Genomic DNA, 23195 nt, shown 5'->3' on the forward strand with positions numbered 1-23195 from the left:
AAGCAGGCGGAGGATGGTGACAAACTTTAGAGGGCAGCCGAATTTGAGGAGGACACTCCATAATCCCTCATGCTTGACAGTGTCAAAGGTCTTTGTGAGGTCAAAGAAGGCCATGTGCAGTGGTTGGTGCTGTTCCCTGTATTTCCCTTGTAATTGGCGCGCGGTGAAGATCATGTCCATTGTGCCCCTTAGTGGGCGGAATCCGCATTCGACTGGGAGGAGCTGTTCAGCCACTGGGAGAAGGCGATTGAGGAGGATTCTTGCGATGACTTTCCCTGTGGCAGACAGCAGGGAAACCCTCTGTAATTACCGCAATCAGACTTGTCACCTTTCTTGAAGATGGTCACAATTACGGCATCTCTGAGATCCCCTGTCATGCTCTCCTCCTTCCACATAAGAGAAATGAGTTCATGAATTCACGCCAGTAGTGCTTCTCCACCATGCTTTAGTGCTTCGGCAGGGATTCCATCTGCTCCTGAGGTCTTGTCCTTCAGTTGTCGGATGGCCTTTTCAACCTCATGCTGGGCTGGGGTTGTGCTGAGATGGTGGCGGGTAGCATGCTGCGGGATGGAGTTGAAGACACTCTCATCGAAAACAGAGTCTCGATTAAGGATATCTTCAAAGTGCTCCTTCCAGTGGGCACTGACTGCGCACCCTGTCCTTGATGAGTACCCCTCCGTTCTTGGCCCGAAGTGGGGTAGGACCTTGGGTGCTTGGGTTGTAGGCGGTCTTGACTGCGCTAAAGAATCCACGCACGTCGTGGTTGTTGTCCAGCTGCTGGATCTCCTGCGCTTTCTCCACCAACCTGTTCTTTAGGTCGCGAGTTTTTTTATTGGACCACAGCCTTCAGGTGTCTGTAGAGCTGCTTTCTTACTCTCGAGTTGTGTTGCTGTTTCCAGATCAGGAATTCCTTGCACTTGCGGCTTATTAGCTCCTAGATCTCCTGGCCATTCTTGTCAAACCAGTATTGGTGTTGCCTGGTCGAGTGACCAAGCATCTCTTCACAGGTGCTGATTATGGAGGCCTTGAGTGCAGACCAGGCGCTGTGGGTACTCTGTGTCTCTGCATCACTGGGAGTCGTCAGGTTGGGTGTGAGGTGCAGGCTGAATGGGGCTTTCTTAGCAGGGCCTTTGAGTGCTCCAGCGTTGATTTTCCTGCGGCATTGTTTCTGTTGCCGCTGCTGTTTTGGGGCTACATTGATGGAGATGACAGAGCAGATTAGGTGGTGGTCTGTCCAGCAGTCGTCAGCTCCTGTCATGGTGCGGGTGATGCGGATGTCCTTGCGGTCCCTCGCTCGGATGATGACGTAGTCCAGCAGATGCCAGTGTGTGGAGCGAGGGTGCTGCCATGAAGCCTTGTACTTGTCTCTCTGCCAGAACAAGGTGTTGGTTATGACAAGGCCATGTTCTAAGCATTTCGTCAGGAGGAGGGTACCATTGGAGTTGGCTTTCCCTACCCCCTCTCTGCCGGTCACACCTCCCAGGAGGTCTGTGTACTTTCCAACTCTGACGTTAAAGTCGCCCAGGAGGATCAGCTTGTCGCCCGTTGGGACTCAGGATTGTTCGAGGCTGGAGTAGAATTCCTCTTTGGTCTCGTCTGTGGATTCCAGTGTTGGGGTGTACACACTGATGACCGTAGCACACTGGTTCCGGGCTAGGGTGTCAGTGTTGGGGTGTACGCACTGATGACCGAAGCACACTGGTTCTGGGCTAGGGTGTCAGTGTTGGGGTGTACACACTGATGACCGAAGCACACTGGTTCCGGGCTAGGGTGTCAGTGTTGGGGTGTACGCACTGATGACCGAAGCACACTGGTTCCGGGCTAGGGTGTCAGTGTTGGGGTGTACACACTGATGACTGTAGCACACTGGTTCCGGGCTAGGGTGTCAGTGTTGGGGTGTACACACTAATGACTGAAGCACACTGGTTCCGGGCTAGGGTGTCAGTGTTGGGGTGTACACACTAATGACTGAAGCACACTGGTTCCGGGCTAGGGTGTCAGTGTTGGGGTGTACACACTGATGACCAAAGCACACTGGTTCCGGGCTAGGGTGTCAGTGTTGGGGCGTACGCACTGATGACCGTAGCACACTGGTTCCGGGCTAGGGTGTCAGTGTTGGGGTGTACGCACTGATGACCGAAGCACACTGGTTCCGGGCTAGGGTGTCAGTGTTGGGGTGTACACACTGATGACCGAAGCACACTGGTTCCGGGCTAGGGTGTCAGTGTTGGGGTGTACGCACTGATGACCGAAGCACACTGGTTCTGGGCTAGGGTGTCAGTGTTGGGGTGTACACACTGATGACCGAAGCACACTGGTTCCGGGCTTGGGTGTCAGTGTTGGGGTGTACGCACTGATGACCGTAGCACACTGGTTCCGGGCTAGGGTGTCAGTGTTGGGGTGTACACACTAATGACTGAAGCACACTGGTTCCGGGCTAGGGTGTCAGTGTTGGGGTGTACACACTAATGACTGAAGCACACTGGTTCCGGGCTAGGGTGTCAGTGTTGGGGTGTACACACTGATGACCGAAGCACACTGGTTCCGGGCTAGGGTGTCAGTGTTGGGGCGTACGCACTGATGACCGTAGCACACTGGTTCTGGGCTAGGGTGTCAGTGTTGGGGTGTACGCACTGATGACCGAAGCACACTGGTTCCGGGCTAGGGTGTCAGTGTTGGGGTGTACACACTGATGACCGAAGCACACTGGTTCTGGGCTAGGGTGTCAGTGTTGGGGTGTATGCACTGATGACCGAAGCACACTCGTTCCGGGCTGTGGTGTCAATGTTGGGGTGTACACACTGATGACCAAAGCACACTGGTTCCGGGCTAGGGTGTCAGTGTTGGTGTGTACGCACTGATGACCGAAGCACACTGGTTCCGGGCTAGGGTGTCAGTGTTGGGGTGTACGCACTGATGACCGAAGCACACTGGTTCCGGGCTAGGGTGTCAGTGTTGGGGTGTACACACTGATGACCGTAGCACACTGGTTCCGGGCTAGGGTGTAAGTGTTGGGGTGTACGCACTGATGACCGTAGCACACTGGTTCTGGGCTAGGGTGTCAGTGTTGGGGTGTACACACTGATGACCGAAGCACACTGGTTCTGGGCTAGGGTGTCAGTGTTGGGGTGTACACACTGATGACCGAAGCACACTGGTTCTGGGCTAGGGTGTCAGTGTTGGGGCGTACGCACTGATGACCGTAGCACACTGGTTCCGGGCTAGGGTGTCAGTGTTGGGGTGTACACACTGATGACCGAAGCACACTGGTTCCGGGCTAGGGTGTCAGTGTTGGGGTGTGCGCACTGATGACCGAAGCACACTGGTCCCGGGCTAGGGTGTCAGTGTTGGGGTGTACACACTGATGACCGAAGCACACTGGTTCTGGGCTAGGGTGTCAGTGTTGGGGTGTACGCACTGATGACCGTAGCACACTGGTTCTGGGCTAGGGTGTCAGTGTTGGGGTGTACACACTGATGACCGAAGCACACTGGTTCTGGGCTAGGGTGTCAGTGTTGGGGTGTACGCACTGATGACCGTAGCACACTGGTTCCGGGCTAGGGTGCCAGTGTTGGGGTGTACGCACTGATGACCGAAGCACACTGGTTCCGGGCTAGGGTGTCAGTGTTGGGGTATACACACTGATGACCGTAGCACACTGGTTCCGGGCTAGGGTGTCAGTGTTGGGGTGTACGCACTGATGACCGAAGCACACTGGTTCCGGGCTAGGGTGTCAGTGTTGGGGTATACACACTGATGACCGTAGCACACTGGTTCTGGGCTAGGGTGTCAGTGTTGGGGTGTACGCACTGATGACCGAAGCACACTGGTTCCGGGCTAGGGTGTCAGTGTTGGGGTGTACGCACTGATGACCGAAGCACACTGGTTCCGGGCTAGGGTGTCAGTGTTGGGGTGTACACACTGATGACCGAAGCACACTGGTTCCGGGCTAGGGTGTCAGTGTTGGGGTGTACGCACTGATGACCGAAGCACACTGGTTCTGGGCTAGGGTGTCAGTGTTGGGGTGTACACACTGATGACCGAAGCACACTGGTTCCGGGCTAGGGTGTCAGTGTTGGGGTGTACGCACTGATGACCGTAGCACACTGGTTCCGGGCTAGGGTGTCAGTGTTGGGGTGTACACACTAATGACTGAAGCACACTGGTTCCGGGCTAGGGTGTCAGTGTTGGGGTGTACACACTAATGACTGAAGCACACTGGTTCCGGGCTAGGGTGTCAGTGTTGGGGTGTACACACTGATGACCGAAGCACACTGGTTCCGGGCTAGGGTGTCAGTGTTGGGGCGTACGCACTGATGACCGTAGCACACTGGTTCAGGGCTAGGGTGTCAGTGTTGGGGTGTACGCACTGATGACCGAAGCACACTGGTTCCGGGCTAGGGTGTCAGTGTTGGGGTGTACACACTGATGACCGAAGCACACTGGTTCTGGGCTAGGGTGTCAGTGTTGGGGTGTATGCACTGATGACCGAAGCACACTCGTTCCGGGCTGTGGTGTCAATGTTGGGGTGTACACACTGATGACCAAAGCACACTGGTTCCGGGCTAGGGTGTCAGTGTTGGTGTGTAGGCACTGATGACCGAAGCACACTGGTTCCGGGCTAGGGTGTCAGTGTTGGGGTGTACGCACTGATGACCGAAGCACACTGGTTCCGGGCTAGGGTGTCAGTGTTGGGGTGTACACACTGATGACCGTAGCACACTGGTTCTGGGCTAGGGTGTAAGTGTTGGGGTGTACGCACTGATGACCGTAGCACACTGGTTCTGGGCTAGGGTGTCAGTGTTGGGGTGTACACACTGATGACCGAAGCACACTGGTTCTGGGCTAGGGTGTCAGTGTTGGGGTGTACACACTGATGACCGAAGCACACTGGTTCTGGGCTAGGGTGTCAGTGTTGGGGCGTACGCACTGATGACCGTAGCACACTGGTTCCGGGCTAGGGTGTCAGTGTTGGGGTGTACACACTGATGACCGAAGCACACTGGTTCCGGGCTAGGGTGTCAGTGTTGGGGTGTGCGCACTGATGACCGAAGCACACTGGTCCCGGGCTAGGGTGTCAGTGTTGGGGTGTACACACTGATGACCGAAGCACACTGGTTCTGGGCTAGGGTGTCAGTGTTGGGGTGTACGCACTGATGACCGTAGCACACTGGTTCTGGGCTAGGGTGTCAGTGTTGGGGTGTACGCACTGATGACTGTAGCACACTGGTTCTGGGCTAGGGTGTCAGTGTTGGGGTGTACACACTGATGACCGTAGCACACTGGTTCTGGGCTACGGTGTCAGTGTTGGGGTGTACGCACTGATGACCGTAGCACACTGGTTCCGGGCTAGGGTGTCAGTGTTGGGGTGTACGCACTGATGACCGTAGCACACTGGTTCTGGGCTAGGGTGTCAGTGTTGGGGTGTACGCACTGATGACCGAAGCACACTGGTTCCGGGCTAGGGTGCCAGTGTTGGGGTGTACGCACTGATGACCGAAGCACACTGGTTCCGGGCTAGGGTGTCAGTGTTGGGGCGTACGCACTGATGACCGAAGCACACTGGTTCTGGGCTAGGGTGTTAGTGTTGGGGTGTACGCACTGATGACCGAAGCACACTGGTTCCGGGCTAGGGTGTCAGTGTTGGGGTGTACACACTGATGACCGTAGCACACTGGTTCTGGGCTAGGGTGTCAGTGTTGGGGTGTACGCACTGATGACCGAAGCACACTGGTTCTGGGCTAGGGTGTCAGTGTTGGGGTGTACGCACTGATGACCGAAGCACACTGGTTCCGGGCTAGGGTGTCAGTGTTGGGGTATACACACTGATGACCGTAGCACACTGGTTCTGGGCTAGGGTGTCAGTGTTGGGGTGTACGCACTGATGACCGAAGCACACTGGTTCCGGGCTAGGGTGTCAGTGTTGGGGTGTACGCACTGATGACCGTAGCACACTGGTTCCGGGCTAGGGTGTCAGTGTTGGGGTGTACACACTGATGACCGTAGCACACTGGTTCTGGGCTAGGGTGTCAGTGTTGGGGTGTACACACTGATGACCGAAGCACACTGGTTCCGGGCTGGGGTGTCAGTGTTGGGGTGTACGCACTGATGACCGTAGCACACTGGTTCCGGGCTAGGGTGTCAGTGTTGGGGTGTACGCACTGATGACCGAAGCACACTGGTTCCGGGCTGGGGTGTCAGTGTTGGGGTGTACGCACTGATGACCGTAGCACACTGGTTCCGGGCAAGGGTGTCAGTGTTGGGGTGTACGCACTGATGACCGAAGCACACTGGTTCCGGGCTGGGGTGTCAGTGTTGGGGTGTACGCACTGATGACCGTAGCACACTGGTTCCGGGCTAGGGTGTCAGTGTTGGGGTGTACGCACTGATGACCGTAGCACACTGGTTCCGGGCTAGGGTGTCAGTGTTGGGGCGTACGCACTGATGACCGAAGTACACTGGTTCTGGGCTAGGGTGTCAGTGTTGGGGTGTACGCACTGATGACCGAAGCACACTGGTTCTGGGCTAGGGTGTCAGTGTTGGGGCGTACACACTGATGACCGAAGCACACTGGTTCCGGGCTAGGGTGTCAGTGTTGGGGCGTACGCACTGATGACCGAAGCACACTGGTTCCGGGCTAGGGTGTCAGTGTTGGGGCGTACGCACTGATGACCGAAGCACACTGGTTCCGGGCTAGGGTGTCAGTGTTGGGGCGTACGCACTGATGACCGAAGCACACTGGTTCCGGGCTAGGGTGTCAGTGTTGGGGTGTACGCACTGATGACCGAAGCACACTGGTTCCGGGCTAGGGTGTCAGTGTTGGGGTGTACGCACTGATGACCGAAGCACACTGGTTCTGGGCTAGGGTGTCAGTGTTGGGGCGTACACACTGATGACCGAAGCACACTGGTTCCGGGCTAGGGTGTCAGTGTTGGGGTGTACGCACTGATGACCGAAGCACACTGGTTCCGGGCTAGGGTGTCAGTGTTGGGGCGTACGCACTGATGACCGAAGCACACTGGTTCCGGGCTAGGGTGTCAGTGTTGGGGTGTACGCACTGATGACCGAAGCACACTGGTTCCGGGCTAGGGTGTCAGTGTTGGGGTGTACACACTGATGACCGTAGCACACTGGTTCTGGGCTAGGGTGTCAGTGTTGGGGTGTACGCACTGATGACCGAAGCACACTGGTTCCGGGCTAGGGTGTCAGTGTTGGGGTGTACGCACTGATGACCGAAGCACACTGGTTCCGGGCTAGGGTGTCAGTGTTGGGGTGTACACACTGATGACCGAAGCACACTGGTTCTGGGCTAGGGTGTCAGTGTTGGGGTGTACACACTGATGACCGTAGCACACTGGTTCTGGGCTAGGGTGTCAGTGTTGGGGTGTACACACTGATGACTGTAGCACACTGGTTCTGGGCTAGGGTGTCAGTGTTGGGGCGTACGCACTGATGACCGAAGCACACTGGTTCTGGGCTAGGGTGTCAGTGTTGGGGTGTACGCACTGATGACCGTAGCACACTGGTTCCGGGCTAGGGTGTCAGTGTTGGGGCGTACGCACTGATGACCGAAGTACACTGGTTCTGGGCTAGGGTGTCAGTGTTGGGGTGTACGCACTGATGACCGAAGCACACTGGTTCCGGGCTAGGGTGTCAGTGTTGGGGTGTACACACTGATGACCGAAGCACACTGGTTCCGGGCTCGGGTGTCAGTGTTGGGGTGTACGCACTGATGACCGAAGCACACTGGTTCTGGGCTAGGGTGTCAGTGTTGGGGCGTACACACTGATGACCGAAGCACACTGGTTCTGGGCTAGGGTGTCAGTGTTGGGGTATACGCACTGATGACCGAAGCACACTGGTTCTGGGCTAGGGTGTCAGTGTTGGGGTGTACGCACTGATGACCGAAGCACACTGGTTCTGGGCTAGGGTGTCAGTGTTGGGGCGTACACACTGATGACCGAAGCACACTGGTTCTGGGCTAGGGTGTCAGTGTTGGGGTATACGCACTGATGACCGAAGCACACTGGTTCCGGGCTAGGGTGCCAGTGTTGGGGTGTACGCACTGATGACCGAAGCACACTGGTTCTGGGCTAGGGTGTCAGTGTTGGGGTGTACACACTGATGACCGAAGCACACTGGTTCCGGGCTAGGGTGTCAGTGTTGGGGTGTACACACTGATGACCGAAGCACACTGGTTCCGGGCTAGGGTGTCAGTGTTGGGGTATACGCACTGATGACCGAAGCACACTGGTTCCGGGCTAGGGTGTCAGTGTTGGGGCGTACACACTGATGACCGAAGCACACTGGTTCCGGGATAGGGTGTCAGTGTTGGGGTGTACACACTGATGACCGAAGCACACTGGTTCCGGGCTAGGGTGTCAGTGTTGGGGTGTACGCACTGATGACCGAAGCACACTGGTTCCGGGCTAGGGTGTCAGTGTTGGGGTATACGCACTGATGACCGAAGCACACTGGTTCCGGGCTAGGGTGTCAGTGTTGGGGCGTACACACTGATGACCGAAGCACACTGGTTCCGGGATAGGGTGTCAGTGTTGGGGTGTACACACTGATGACCGAAGTGCACTGGTTCCGGGCTAGGGTGTCAGTGTTGGGGTGTACGCACTGATGACCGAAGCACACTGGTTCCGGGCTAGGGTGTCAGTGTTGGGGTATACGCACTGATGACCGAAGCACACTGGTTCCGGGCTAGGGTGTCCGTGTTGGGGCGTACGCACTGATGACCGAAGCACACACTGGTTCTGGGCTAGGGTGTCAGTGTTGGGGTGTACGCACTGATGACCGAAGCACACTGGTTCCGGGCTAGGGTGTCAGTGTTGGGGTATACGCACTGATGACCGAAGCACACTGGTTCCGGGCTAGGGTGTCAGTGTTGGGGCGTACGCACTGATGACCGAAGCACACACTGGTTCCGGGCTAGGGTGTCAGTGTTGGGGTGTACGCACTGATGACCGAAGCACACTGGTTCTGGGCTAGGGTGTCAGTGTTGGGGTGTACGCACTGATGACCGAAGCACACTGGTTCCGGGATAGGGTGTCAGTGTTGGGGTGTACACACTGATGACCGAAGCACACTGGTTCCGGGCTAGGGTGTCAGTGTTGGGGTGTACGCACTGATGACCGAAGCACACTGGTTCCGGGCTAGGGTGTCAGTGTTGGGGTGTACGCACTGATGACCGAAGCACACTGGTTCCGGGCTAGGGTGTCAGTGTTGGGGTATACGCACTGATGACCGTAGCACACTGGTTCTGGGCTAGGGTGTCAGTGTTGGGGCGTACGCACTGATGACCGAAGCACACTGGTTCCGGGCTAGGGTGTCAGTGTTGGGGTGTACGCACTGATGACCGAAGCACACTGGTTCCGGGCTAGGGTGTCAGTGTTGGGGTGTACACACTGATGACCGAAGCACACTGGTTCCGGGCTACGGTGTCAGTGTTGGGGTGTACGCACTGATGACCGAAGCACACTGGTTCCGGGCTAGGGTGTCAGTGTTGGGGTATACGCACTGATGACCGAAGCACACTGGTTCCGGGCTAGGGTGTCAGTGTTGGGGTATACGCACTGATGACCGAAGCACACTGGTTCCGGGCTAGGGTGTCAGTGTTGGGGTGTACACACTGATGACCGAAGCACACTGGTTCCGGGCTACGGTGTCAGTGTTGGGGTGTACGCACTGATGACCGAAGCACACTGGTTCCGGGCTAGGGTGTCAGTGTTGGGGTGTACACACTGATGACCATAGCACACTGGTTCCGGGCTAGGGTGTCAGTGTTGGGGTGTACACACTGATGACCGTAGCACACTGGTTCCGGGCTAGGGTGTCAGTGTTGGGGTGTACGCACTGATGACCGAAGCACACTGGTTCCGGGCTACGGTGTCAGTGTTGGGGTGTACGCACTGATGACCGAAGCACACTGGTTCCGGGCTGGGGTGTCAGTGTTGGGGTGTACACACTGATGACCGAAGCACACTGGTTCCGGGCTAGGGTGTCAGTGTTGGGGTGTACGCACTGATGACCGAAGTACACTGGTTCCGGGCTAGGGTGTCAGTGTTGGGGTGTACGCACTGATGACCGAAGCACACTGGTTCCGGGCTAGGGTGTCAGTGTTGGGGTGTACGCACTGATGACCGAAGCACACTGGTTCTGGGCTAGGGTGTCAGTGTTGGGGTGTACGCACTGATGACCGAAGCACACTGGTTCCGGGCTAGGGTGTCAGTGTTGGGGTGTACGCACTGATGACTGTAGCACACTGGTTCCGGGCTAGGGTGTCAGTGTTGGGGTGTACGCACTGATGACTGTAGCACACTGGTTCCGGGCTAGGGTGTCAGTGTTGGGGTGTACGCACTGATGACCGAAGCACACTGGTTCTGGGCTAGGGTGTCAGTGTTGGGGCGTACACACTGATGACCGAAGCACACTGGTTCCGGGCTAGGGTGTCAGTGTTGGGGTGTATGCACTGATGACCGAAGCACACTGGTTCTGGGCTAGGGTGTCAGTGTTGGGGCGTACACACTGATGACCGAAGCACACTGGTTCCGGGCTAGGGTGTCAGTGTTGGGGTGTACACACTGATGACCGAAGTACACTGGTTCCGGGCTAGGGTGTCAGTGTTGGGGTGTACGCACTGATGACCGAAGCACACTGGTTCCGGGCTAGGGTGTCAGTGTTGGGGTGTACGCACTGATGACCGAAGCACACTGGTTCTGGGCTAGGGTGTCAGTGTTGGGGTGTACACACTGATGACCGAAGCACACTGGTTCCGGGCTAGGGTGTCAGTGTTGGGGTGTACGCACTGATGACCGAAGCACACTGGTTCTGGGCTAGGGTGTCAGTGTTGGGGTGTACACACTGATGACCGAAGCACACTGGTTCCGGGCTAGGGTGTCAGTGTTGGGGTGTACACACTGATGACCGTAGCACACTGGTTCCGGGCTAGGGTGTCAGTGTTGGGGTGTACACACTGATGACCGAAGCACACTGGTTCCGGGCTAGGGTGTCAGTGTTGGGGTGTACGCACTGATGACCGAAGCACACTGGTTCTGGGCTAGGGTGTCAGTGTTGGGGTGTACACACTGATGACCGAAGCACACTGGTTCCGGGCTAGGGTGTCAGTGTTGGGGTGTACACACTGATGACCGTAGCACACTGGTTCCGGGCTAGGGTGTCAGTGTTGGGGTGTACACACTGATGACCGAAGCACACTGGTTCCGGGCTAGGGTGTCAGTGTTGGGGTTTACGCACTGATGACCGAAGCACACTGGTTCTGGGCTAGGGTGCCAGTGTTGGGGTGTACACACTGATGACCGAAGCACACTGGTTCCGGGCTAGGGTGTCAGTGTTGGGGTGTACGCACTGATGACCGTAGCACACTGGTTCTGGGCTGGGGTGCCAGTGTTGGGGTGTACACACTGATGACCGAAGCACACTGGTTCTGGGCTAGGGTGCCAGTGTTGGGGTGTACACACTGATGACCGAAGCACACTGGTTCTGGGCTAGGGTGCCAGTGTTGGGGTGTACACACTGATGACCGAAGCACACTGGTTCTGGGCTAGGGTGCCAGTGTTGGGGTGTACACACTGATGACCGAAGCACACTGGTTCTGGGCTAGGGTGCCAGTGTTGGGGTGTACACACTGATGACCGAAGCACACTGGTTCTGGGCTAGGGTGCCACTGTTGGGGTGTACGCACTGATGACCGAAGCACACTGGTTCTGGGCTAGGGTGTCAGTGTTGGGGTGTACGCACTGATGAACGAAGCACACTGGTTCTGGGCTGGGGTGCCAGTGTTGGGGTGTACGCACTGATGACCGAAGCACACTGGTTCTGGGCTAGGGTGCCAGTGTTGGGGTGTACACACTGATGACCGAAGCACACTGGTTCTGGGCTAGGGTGTCAGTGTTGGGGTGTACGCACTGACGACCGAAGCACACTGGTTCCGGGCTAGGGTGTCAGTGTTGGGGTGTACGCACTGACGACCGTAGCACACTGGTTCTGGGCTAGGGTGTCAGTGTTGGGGTGTACACACTGATGACCATAGCACACTGGTTCCGGGCTAGGGTGTCAGTGTTGGGGTGTACGCACTGATGACCGAAGCACACTGGTTCCGGGCTAGGGTGTCAGTGTTGGGGTGTACGCACTGATGACCGAAGCACACTGGTTCCGGGCTAGGGTGTCAGTGTTGGGGTGTACGCACTGATGACCGAAGCCCACTGGTTCTGGGCTAGGGTGTCAGTGTTGGGGTGTACACACTGATGACCGAAGCACACTGGTTCTGGGCTAGGGTGTCAGTGTTGGGGTGTACGCACTGATGATCGAAGCACACTGGTTCCGGGCGAGGGTGTCAGTGTTGGGGTGTACGCACTGATGACCGTAGCACACTGGTTCCGGGCTAGGGTGTCAGTGTTGGGGCGTACGCACTGATGACCGAAGCACACTGGTTCCGGGCTAGAGTGTCAGTGTTGGGGTGTACACACTGATGACCGAAGCACACTGGTTCCGGGCTAGGGTGTCAGTGTTGGGGTGTACGCACTGATGACCGCACACTGGTTCCGGGCTAGAGTGTCAGTGTTGGGGTGTACACACTGATGACCGAAGCACACTGGTTCCGGGCTAGGGTGCCAATGTTGGGGTGTACGCACTGATGACCGTAGCACACTGGTTCCGGGCTAGGGTGTCAGTGTTGGGGTGTACGCACTGATGACCGTAGCACACTGGTTCCGGGCTAGGGTGTCAGTGTTGGGGTGTACACACTGATGACCGTAGCACACTGGTTCTGGGCTAGGGTGTCAGTGTTGGGGTGTACGCACTGATGACCGAAGCACACTGGTTCCGGGCTAGGGTGTCAGTGTTGGGGTGTACGCACTGATGACCGAAGCACACTGGTTCCGGGCTAGGGTGTCAGTGTTGGGGCGTACACACTGATGACCGAAGCACACTGGTTCTGGGCTAGGGTGTCAGTGTTGGGGTGTACACACTGATGACCGTAGCACACTGGTTCTGGGCTAGGGTGTCAGTGTTGGGGTGTACACACTGATGACCGAAGCACACTGGTTCCGGGCTAGGGTGCCAGTGTTGGGGTGTACGCACTGATGACCGAAGCACACTGGTTCCGGGCTAGGGTGTCAGTGTTGGGGTGTACGCACTGATGACCGAAGCACACTGGTTCCGGGCTAAGGTGTCAGTGTTGGGGTGTACGCACTGATGACCGTAGTACACTGGTTCCGGGCTAGAGTGTCAGTGTTGGGGTGTACACACTGATGACCGAAGCACACTGGTTCCGGGCTAGGGTGTCAGTGTTGGGGTGTACGCACTGATGACCGAAGCACACTGGTTCTGGGCTAGGGTGTCAGTGTTGGGGTGCACGCACTGATGACCGAAGCACACTGGTTCCGGGCTAGGGTGTCAGTGTTGGGGTGTACGCACTGATGACCGAAGCACACTGGTTCCGGGCTAGGGTGCCAATGTTGGGGTGTACGCACTGATGACCGTAGCACACTGGTTCTGGGCTAGGGTGTCAGTGTTGGGGCGTACGCACTGATGACCGAAGCACACTGGTTCCGGGCTAGGGTGTCAGTGTTGGGGTGTACGCACTGATGACCGTAGCACACTGGTTCCGGGCTAGGGTGTCAGTGTTGGGGTGTACACACTGATGACCGAAGCACACTGGTTCCGGGCTAGGGTGTCAGTGTTGGGGCGTACACACTGATGACCGAAGCACACTGGTTCTGGGCTAGGGTGTCAGTGTTGGGGTGTACACACTGATGACCGTAGCACACTGGTTCTGGGCTAGGGTGTCAGTGTTGGGGTGTACACACTGATGACCGAAGCACACTGGTTCCGGGCTAGGGTGTCAGTGTTGGGGTGTACGCACTGATGACCGAAGCACACTGGTTCCGGGCTAGTGTGTCAGTGTTGGGGTGTACGCACTGATGACCGAAGCACACTGGTTCCGGGCTAGGGTGTCAGTGTTGGGGTGTACACACTGATGACCGTAGCACACTGGTTCTGGGCTAGGGTGTCAGTGTTGGGGTGTACACACTGATGACCGAAGCACACTGGTTCCGGGCTAGGGTGTCAGTGTTGGGGTGTGCGCACTGATGACCGTAGCACACTGGTTCTGGGCTAGGGTGTCAGTGTTGGGGTGTACGCACTGATGACCGAAGCACACTGGTTCCGGGCTAGGGTGTCAGTGTTGGGGTGTACACACTGATGACCGAAGCACACTGGTTCCGGGCTAGGGTGAGCCGAAGAGGCATGAGGCGCTCATATGTTTCACTTTCAGTCAGGAACTGATTGCACTTTGACCCCAATCTCTGATTTGACAGCACAGTTCCAGCATTCGCCGTTCTTCCTGACTCTAAACACAGTTGTAAAGGAGCCTTCTGTTCCATGCCTAGGAGCTCTGAACCATGGTAGAGAGCGGCTGGGACACATTTCTCACAGGCCTCAAGATTAACCCACATGGAGCCTTTGCTGTCAGTGAAGAGAGATGAGAAAGACCAAAGTGCATTTGCCCCTCTCAGTGTGGCCCTGAAGGACTGTGCCCAGGCTGAAGTTCTGTTCCCGCCGCACGATCCTCCCCCAGATTGCCCTTTCTGAGCTCCAGCCAGGTGATGCTAAACACTCAGATGAGAAGACAAAAATTTACAAAAATGCTTTGAAAACAAAGCTGATTTATTTGACACATATCCAGAATATTAAACTCCAGCCCAGTTATAGGGGTCATTAACCTCATCAGAAATAAACCCCAACTGTCAGAATGAACATGGTTCAGTCCTGGATGTGATTAACAGCAGCAATAACAGCAGAATCCAACCCTGCAGACTTGTGAACTCACTGGTGTCTCAGCAGGTGCGATGAACGGGTGAATCCCTCCCCGCACACGGAGCAGGTGAACGGCCTCTCCCCAGTGTGAAGTCGCTGGTGTCTCAGCAGGGTGGATGACTGAGCGAATCTCTTCGCACACACGGAGCAGGTGAACGGCCAATCCCCAGTGTGAGTGCGTTCATATTGTATCAGTTTCCTTTTGCTTTTAAAGCTCTTCTCACAGTCAGAACATTTAAAAGGTCTCTTATCAGAGTGAACAAGTTGGTGTTTCAGCAGGTTGGATGACTGAGTGAATCTCTTCCTACACACGGAGCAGGTGAATGGCCTCTCCCCAGTGTGAGTGCACTGGTGTACAGTGAGTTCAGATGACCGCCTGAACCCAGTCCCGCAGTGAGAGCACCTGAACGGTCTCTCCCCAGTGTGAACACTTTGATGGCGCATCAGTTCCCCAGAACTGTTATAGCACTTCCCACAGTCAGAGCATTTAAAAGGTCTCGCGTCAGTGTGAACTCGCTGGTGTGTCAGCAGGTGGGATGAACGAGTGAATCCCTTCCCACACTCGGAACAGTTGAACGGCCTCTCCCCGGTGTGAGTGCTTTGGTGTCTCAGCAGAACACTTGCACTTTTAAAGCTCAGCTCACACTTAGGACATTTAAAGGTCGCTTATCAGAGTGAACAAGTTGGCGTTTCAGCAGGTTGAATGACTGAGTGAATCTCTTCCCACACACGGAGCAGGTGAACGGTCTCTCCCCAGTGTGAGCTCGCTGGTGTATCAGCAGTGTGGTTGAATGAGTGACTCTCTTCCCACACACGGAGCAGGAGAATGGTGTCTCTCCAGTGTGAACACGCTGGTGTCTGATAAGGTAGGATGAGTGAGTGAAGGCGGTTAAGGCAGCAAATGGTATGTTGGCCTTCGTAGCAAGAGGGTTCGCGTACAGGAACAAGGATGTCTTGCTACAGTTGTACAGGGCCTTGGTGAGACCGCACCTTGAGTATTGTGTGCAGTTTTGGTCACCTTACCTGAGGAAGGATGTTCTTTCCGTGGAGGGAGTGCAGCGAAGATTCACCAGGCTGATACCTGGGATGGCAGGAATGACGTATGAGGAGAGATTGTGTCGATTGGGCTTATACTCACTGGAGTTTAGAAGATTGAGAGGGGATCTCATCGAAACCTATAAAATTCTGTCAGGTCTGGACAGACTAGATGCAGGAGGGACGTTTTTGATGGCCAGGGAGTCCAGAACCAGGGGTCATAGTCTAAGGATAAGGGGTAAGCCATTTAGGACTGAAATGAGGAGGAATTTCTTCACCCAGAGAGTGGTGAACCTGTGCAATTCTCTGCCACAGAGGGCGGTGGAGGCCAGTTCATTTAATATATTCAAGAAAGAGTTAGATATATTTCTTGAGGCTAAAGGGATCAAGGGATATGGGGAGAAGGCAGGGACAGGGTACTGAATTTGAATGATCAGCCATGATCTCACTGAATGGCGGAGCAGGCTCGAAGGGCCGAATGGCCTACTCCTGCTCCTATCTTCTATGTTTCCCACACACGGAGCAGGTGAACGGCCTCTCCCCGGTGTGACTGCATCGATGAGTTTCCAGGTGGGACGGGCAACTGAGTCCCTTCCCACAGTCCCCACATTTCCACGGTTTCTTCGTGGTGCAGGTGTCCTTGTGTCTCTCCAGGTTGGACAATCAGTTGAAGCCTCATCCACACACAGAACACGTGTACGGTTTTTCCCCGCTGTGAATGGTGCGATGATTTTTCAGGCTGTGTAACTGGTTAAAGCTCTTTCCACAGTCAGTGCACTGGAACACTCTCACTCGGGTCTGTGTGCCTCAGTGCTTTACCAGTCACACTGATGTTTGAAATCTTTTCCCACAGACAGAACAGAGAAAAAGGCCGATGATATTCAGGTCCTGATGAATTGAGTGACTCTGTCAGATCTTGTTGTGATGTTTGGTTTGAGTTTCCCGTCTGTAAATCCTCCCCTTCTAATACCCTGTAAAAGGGGTTTACAAAAGTCACCACTGTAAATACAGGATAGAAATTCAAAACTAGTTTCTATGGAACATTCTTTCCTCTCTTGTTCCCCCAAAGCCATCCCACACACTCTCCCTCTTCCCTGTGCTGAAATCCAAACCCATCTCCAATATTTATTTCCTCCACTTCCAGTTTTCCCCCTCCCTGTACTCTGGCTGGGTTCAGTTCCACACCCGCTGTGTACAGAGTGAGAATAAAATCAATGAGTCAATGATTGTCTCTCCTGGTCACTGGGACCCTGAAGCCCCGCCCACACCCTGTTCCTGTACCAAGTTGGCCGCGCATGTGCCCTGCTGCACGTAGAACTGGTCTGTCTTTCCTCCACCAAGTTGGCGGCGCATAACCCGGGCCTGTCACCGAGAAAAAGCCTCACAGCTGCCGTCCGGCGGAACACAGACCGGGCCGCTGGATCTCATTCAGGCCTGAGGCCGTTCTCCAACTTTATAAACCCAGCGGCACGGCCTACCCGCAGTTTATTAATCTCCCGACCCCGCTCCCGCCGACCTGCAACTCCGCCCGGCGACCGCGCGAGGCTTTCTTTGTAGTCAGCGAGGGACACGTGACCCGGGCCCAGGGCCTGATTGATGGGAGCTTCCGACCAATAGGGAGTGAACGGGGCAGGGCTGGAGGAGCGAGCCAGCGGCAGGTCCTCCAACCAATCGGGGAGCCCGAGGGGCGGGACTAGCGCCGGCTAATTGTCTGATCCGCAGGGCAGCGAGTTTCTCCAGTCCCTTGTTCAGGGCCCGGGGCCAGGGGAGGCTGTGGGCCTTTATTCCTCTTATTGGACACAAGGCTCTTTGTCTCACAACACACTGGCTCAGGTGTTAATAGAGACTTTTTAAATTCATCAATAAAAGCAGATAAACCTCGTGCTTCTGAAGAATTAACTTTATAATATTTGGGAGTAAAAGTACAAGTTTTTTTCCCTCTGGGGAATTTGTTATTAGTTTCAGGAAACAACAATAACCACTTGTATTTATAAAGCGCCTTTAATGTAGTAAAACATCCCAAGGCTCTTCACAGGATCGTTATAAAACAAAAATTGACACCGAGCCACATAAGGAGATATTCGGGCAGATGACCAAAAGCTTGGTCAAAGAGGTAGGTTTTAAGGAGCATCTTAAAGAAGGAGAGAGAGGTAGAGAAATGGAGAGGTTTAGGGAAGGAATTCCAGAGCTCAGGGCCCAGGCAACTGAAGGCACAGCTGCCAATGGTGGAGCGATTAAAATCGGGGATGCTCAAGAGGCCGGAATTAGAGGAGTGCAGGTATCTCGGGGGGTTGTGTGGCTGGAGGAGATTACAGAGATAGGGAGGGGCGAGGCCACGGAGGAAATTGAAAACAAGGATGAGAATTTTAAGGATGAGACACTTGAGGGAAAGCAGGGAGTGGGGGAGGATGAAGCCCTTATGGGACAGGGTCATTAATTCTGTTCTGCGACAGTTACTGGGACAGACTGTATCTCCCCCTCTCCTCCACACAGGGATTTGTAGTAGTTAAAGGGACAGTGATTCTCCTTGTTTTGTGAGATTGTAATTAAAAGGACACTACTCTGAGATGGCTGCGAACTATTAGTGTCATCAGCCTTTCTAAAACATCTTCCTTTCTTTGAGGATCTGTGTGAACTCGCTGGTGACTCAGCAGGTTGGATGAACTCTGAAACCTCTTTACACAGTCAAAACATTTAAAGGGTCTCTCATTGGTTCTGGGGCAGGAGGGATCTGGTTAACAGTGATCACAATATCATTAGGTTTAAAGTAGTTAAGGAAAGGGACAAAGAAAAATCAATGGTGAAAATACCCAGCTGGAAGAGAGCCAATTTCAGTGATTTGAGAAGGGATCGAGCACAGGTGGACTGGAAACAAAGATTGTCCAGGAAAACAGTGAATGACCAATGGCAGGCCTTCAAGGCTGAGATAGTTTGGGTACAAACCAAGCATATTCCCATAAGGAGGAAAGATGGGGCATCCAAAGCTAGAGCTCCCGATGACAAAGGATATCGAGGTTAGAATAAAACAGAAAAAGGAGGTTTACAATAAATGTCAGGTACAGAATACAGTCAAAAACCAGGAGAATACAGAGAGTGCGGGGAAAATGTAACAGGATATAAGATGGGCCACGAGACATTATGAAAAAAGATTTGCGGGTAACATAAAAGAGAACCTAAAAATCTTCTATAAACATATCAAAAGTAAAAGGATAGTTAAAGGAATGGTGGGGCCGATTAGGGACCAAATAGGAGCCCATCATATGGAGGCAGAGGGCGTGGCTGAGGTACTGAATGAGTACTTAGCATCTGTCCTCACAAAAGAAGAGGATGAAGTTAATGTCGCAGTAGAGGAGGGGAGAGTAGAGAAATTGGATAAAAATAGATAGAAAGGAGGTGCTCAATAGGTTGTCATCACTCAAAGTTAACAAGTCACCCGGTCCAGATGGGATGCATCCTAGGTTGCTGAGGGAGGCTAGGGTGGAGATAGCAGAAGTTCTGAACACAATCTTACAATCTCCCTCAGATATATGGGAGTGGTGCCAGAGGACTGGAGGATTGCAGATGTTACACCCTGTTCAAAAAAGGGGAGAGGGATAAACCTGGCAACTATAGGCCAATCAGTCTAATGTCAGTGTGGGTGAACGACTAGAGACCACTGTCAAGGACAAAATTAATTCTCACTTGGAGAAGCATGGTTTAATAAGGTGCAGCCAGTATGGATTTGTTAAAGGTAAATCGTCTCTGACAAAACTGATTGGCCTAGAAATTCAGTTGGGCGCGCCAGCCGTTAGCGCCTTAGGAGGAGTAGATCTCGAGCGCTAGGCGCTTAGCGCCCGGGCACAGCGCGATCTGCGCCTCGCCCCAACTTCAGTACACATTTAGCGCCGGCGCAAAGTCTTAGCGCGTGCCCTGCTGCGCGCACAGATCATGATGTCATTTGCTAGTGCAACGCCCTTTGTGCGCCCCAAACCGGAACTTCACTCGCGCCGGCCCATTGTGCGCCGGGCGGCCCTAACGACTGTGAAGTGGAATGGTACACAGCCGAGCCGGTCCGCGGGGAGCACTAATTAAAGGGCACTTACCCTGCACTATAAAGGGCCGCCATTTTGCAGCATTCACTCTTGTGCAACGGTTTTTTGGACAGAGACCAAGGAGGAGAGCTTACTGGTTTGGACCAACACTAGGACAGGTATTTTTGGCTCAGGCCAGAGCTTAGCAATTATCTTTGCCTTCATTGAGAGCTCAGTGTTTGCCAGCATATAATGGGGGCTGCATTGGGTGGCAACGCTGACTTTCAGCCTTATGCTAGAAGGGCTTACAGACGCCGTGAGAGAGTGGCAGCCCTGGCTAGATGCAGAGGGGGCAACAGGCGTCGCCAACTGAGGCCTTACCCACCCAGGGTATACCGCCAGCAGACCTCCTATCTGACCATGTCTGCCGCGATGTGTGTTAGGAGGCTGCGATTCAGAAGGGAGGTGGTTGCAGATATCTGCCGGCTGCTTCAGAGAGATCTGCAGCCACAGCTGATGCACAGGACGTCTCTGTCGGTGGCAGTGAAGGTGACGGTGGCTCTCAACTTCTATGCCACCAGCTCCTTCCAATCCGCTACTGGGGACATCGCTAACATCTCCCAGTTCGCCGTGCATTGCTGCATCCGCCAGGTGACTGAAGCCCTTTTCACAAGGAGACATCAATTCATCTCCTTCCCCATGACCCTGAACAAGCAGCAGCAGCGTGCAGTGGGATTTGCAAGAATAGCGGGCTTCCCCATGGTGCAGGGCGTCATTGACTGCACGCATGTGGCTTTGCGGGCACCTCTTGAGCATGCCGAGGATTACCGCAACCGGAAGGGCTACCATTCCCTCAATGTACAGCTGGTGTGTGACCACAGGCAGTGCATCCTAGCTGCCAATGCCCGCTTTCCAGGCAGCAGCCACGATGCCTTTATCCTGCGACAGACAACTGTGGCTGACATGTTCCAGGCACAGCCTCTCCCAAGAGGATGGCTTATCGGGGACAAAGGCTATCCTTTGTGTACCTGGCTCATGACCCCGCTCCGCGCGCCCACGACCCCTGCTGAAGAGGCATACAACGAGAGCCATCAAGCGACTAGGAACATCATAGAACAAACAATCGGCGTCCTCAAGCAACGGTTCCGCTGTCTCGATCACTCCGGGGGAGCCCTCCAGTATTCGCAGGATCGAGTCTCCCAATTCGTCGTCGTTTGCTGCATGCTGCACAACCTGGCTATCCGCAGGACTCAGGCACTGCCACCTCACGTTGGACCACCACCTCAGGAGGAGGAGCAGGAGGAGCATGAGGAGGAGGAGTACGAGGAGTACCAGCCCAGGAGGGAGGCACAAGGTCCAAGGGCCGCCCGTCGGCGGCTTATTGAACGTCACTTCTAGGCCCCCTGTCAGGGAATGGCTTGTGCCAATGAAAGAACATGATTGCAGCCGCTCCGCAAGCCCTCAGCCGGTTAAGGCAACAAACACTTCAAAGATCAAACATGGACAATGTTAATAAATAAAATGCTTTATTGTTCAAACTCAGGTCCCTTCCCACATGAAAACCAAAAACAGACGAAACCCCCAAAAAACACTCAAACACATTACTCGCTCCCACAACCTGGAGAGGATTAACAAAATAGTGCAACTAAAATGGCCGTCATTCTCGGCCTTCGTAAAAAACAAACATCACATCATCAGCCTTCAAAAAACAAACATCCAATTCTCGGCCTCAAAAAACAAACACAACTGGCCACACATTCGACTATTTGGCCCGCTAGGGCGATGCCTTGGCCATCTTTGTGTGGCCTCTGCCCGCCCTGCTGCTCCTCCTCAAAGTAAGGCCATTGGCTGCTGCAAGGCTGGGGGCAGGCTGCTGAGGGGCACATGTCGTGACGGCAGATGCCCTTGGGGGTCGGCCTAGTCGAGGTCTGGCCGTCGAGCGGGCGGCTGTTGAATGCTGCAGCTGTGGCTGGCCAGCATCAGTCGCTGCAGCAGCTCCTGGCAGCTCCACTGGGGGAGTGGCAGTGGCGGCTGGAGGAATGGGGGCAAGCTGGTGGATGGCAGGCGCTCGCTGGTCGCCTGAGACACTGGCACTCGCCCGGGCCAGCACTGCAGCATGCGCACCAATCTGCCGAGGGACAGACCGCTGTGCTGCTGCAGCGCGCCGGGTGCCCTGCGATGCCTGGCTCACACAGCGAGTGTGGCAGCAGTGAGTGCCCGTGTTGACCTGTTCACTGACCGCATCAGAGCAGCCAGTGACTGGACGGCACCACTGATCACCTGGCCAGTCGCTGCCAGAGCTGCCCCGAATTCCGCCCGACTCGCTGCCTGATCTGCCCCGAATTCCACCTGACTCGCTGCCAGAGCTGCCCCGAATTCCGCCCGACTCGCTGCCTGATCTGCCCAGAATTCCGCCCGACTGGTGGCCTCTGAGGGTCCGAATTCGGTCACACTCCGAGAGAGGGACTCGATGGCCTCAGGCAACCGTGCCACTGCCGCCATGAGCTCCGTGTGCCGGCGCTCCGAGTCCGCGGACAAGTCCTCGAGGCGTTCCATCTCCTCGGCGAAGACCATCTCCGGACTGGAGGCCGGACTCTCCCTCTGGGGAGAAGGCCGCCGAGCTGGCCGACCCTTCCTGAGTTGCTGGACACCGCTGGGCCCAGCAATTGGACTCCCCTCCGACGCATCCCCCCTCTGGGGAGAAGGCCGCCGAGCTTCCACCCCCCTCCCACATTTCTGCAGGCCGCAGGTCCCATGAGCTCCCCTCCCCTTCGACACTTCCGCCACACTCCCCTCCAGGGAAGACGTGTCCCCTACATTGGCCTGGGTGGCCGCGGCTGAGGGTTCCCCTGATGGGCCGCCTTCCTCTTGCTCCTCCTCCTGCTCCTCTTCTGAGGGGCTGTCACTGGCAAGTTCAGGGACCTCCTCCTCACCATCTGAAAGCAGGAAGGCACAAGAGTAGCTTTAGAGTGAGGAGAGGGCGTCAGCGAGGGATGCATGAGTGGTGGCATTCAGCGCATTGGTCGGACAGTGGCAAAGGATGTAGATCTGATGCGCAAGTGGGACGAGAGAGGTCCAAACGTGGATGTCCTTACCATTGGTGCCCAGAACAGGGTCGGCATCTCCACATGCAACGGGGCCAATCACCCGGGCACCCATGATGCGCTCCACGTGATGTTGAAGCTCGGTGAGCGGCTGGATCTGGGGTCGGCCTCCCCCGGTCGCAGTCCGGCTCTTCCTATTATTAGCCAGCTTGGCCTGCAAGAGAAAGGACGGCCTCTAAGTACAGTGTGTCGCCCTGATCTT

General features: G+C 55.3%; 1 protein-coding gene across 1 annotated transcript in view; it reads right to left on the reverse strand.

The window, feature by feature from the left end:
* Nucleotides 1-23195, reverse strand: part of LOC147119027 (uncharacterized) — a 70145-nt gene that overhangs the window by 30411 nt on the left and 16539 nt on the right. Inside the window, exon 3 of the mRNA XM_085984014.1 lies at nt 15106-15469. Within this exon, the coding sequence (XP_085840140.1) occupies nt 15106-15469 (364 nt within the window). The remainder of the gene's footprint in view (nt 1-15105; nt 15470-23195) is intronic.

The sequence above is a fragment of the Somniosus microcephalus genome, chromosome 4 (assembly GCF_052327205.1).
Source record: "Somniosus microcephalus isolate GS21.2 chromosome 4, FLI_Smic_1.0, whole genome shotgun sequence".
Classification (NCBI taxonomy): Eukaryota; Metazoa; Chordata; class Chondrichthyes; order Squaliformes; family Somniosidae; genus Somniosus; species Somniosus microcephalus.